A 588-nucleotide genomic window follows, 5' to 3' on the forward strand; every position below is an offset into this window, starting at 1 on the left:
GGGGGGTGACGGTGTGTGTCTCTCTCTCTGCCTGTCTCAGTACCGCCTGTCCAGCCGTGTACATTGACCTGCCTGAATGGAGGAAGCTGTTTTGTGAACGAGCGGCGACAGGCCAAGTGTCGCTGTCAGCCTCGATATCGCGGTGAGCGATGTGAGACTGACCAGTGTCGAGATTACTGCCTCAACGGGGGGACCTGCACTGCCTCACCCTCGGGTAAGGAACCTCCGCTCCCTCGCCGTCATCACTCACCCTCCCGTAGAGCCGTACGGTACGGACACAGACCCTTCGGCCCAACCTGTCCGTGCCAACTACCTGTTCCTGATCTAAACTGGTCCCCCGCTCGCCTGCCATTGGCCCGTGTCCCTGCAAAACCTCTGTTCTGTCGTGTGTCCATTACCCTCACCCCCTTCTCTCACCATCCCCTTCTCTCTCTCCGTCGCCCCCTCTCTCTCTCCGTCTCCCCCTCTCTCCGTCGCCCCCTCTCCCAATCTGTCAGCCCCTCTCCATCGCCCCCTCTCTCTCCGTCGCCCCCTTTCTCTCTCCATTGCCCCCTTTCCCAATCTGTTGACCCTCTCTCCGTCGCCCCC

General features: G+C 61.4%; 1 protein-coding gene across 1 annotated transcript in view; it reads left to right on the forward strand.

Annotated features, from left to right (window-relative positions):
• LOC109925539 (low-density lipoprotein receptor-related protein 1-like) overlaps window positions 1-588 on the forward strand; it is a 13,955-nt gene that overhangs the window by 8,944 nt on the left and 4,423 nt on the right. The window contains exon 10 of the mRNA XM_048621167.1: window positions 41-214. Within this exon, the coding sequence (XP_048477124.1) occupies window positions 41-214 (174 nt within the window). The remainder of the gene's footprint in view (window positions 1-40; window positions 215-588) is intronic.

The sequence above is a fragment of the Rhincodon typus genome, unplaced genomic scaffold, assembly GCF_021869965.1.
Source record: "Rhincodon typus isolate 14 unplaced genomic scaffold, sRhiTyp1.1 hic_rhity00000077, whole genome shotgun sequence".
NCBI lineage: Eukaryota > Metazoa > Chordata > Chondrichthyes > Orectolobiformes > Rhincodontidae > Rhincodon > Rhincodon typus.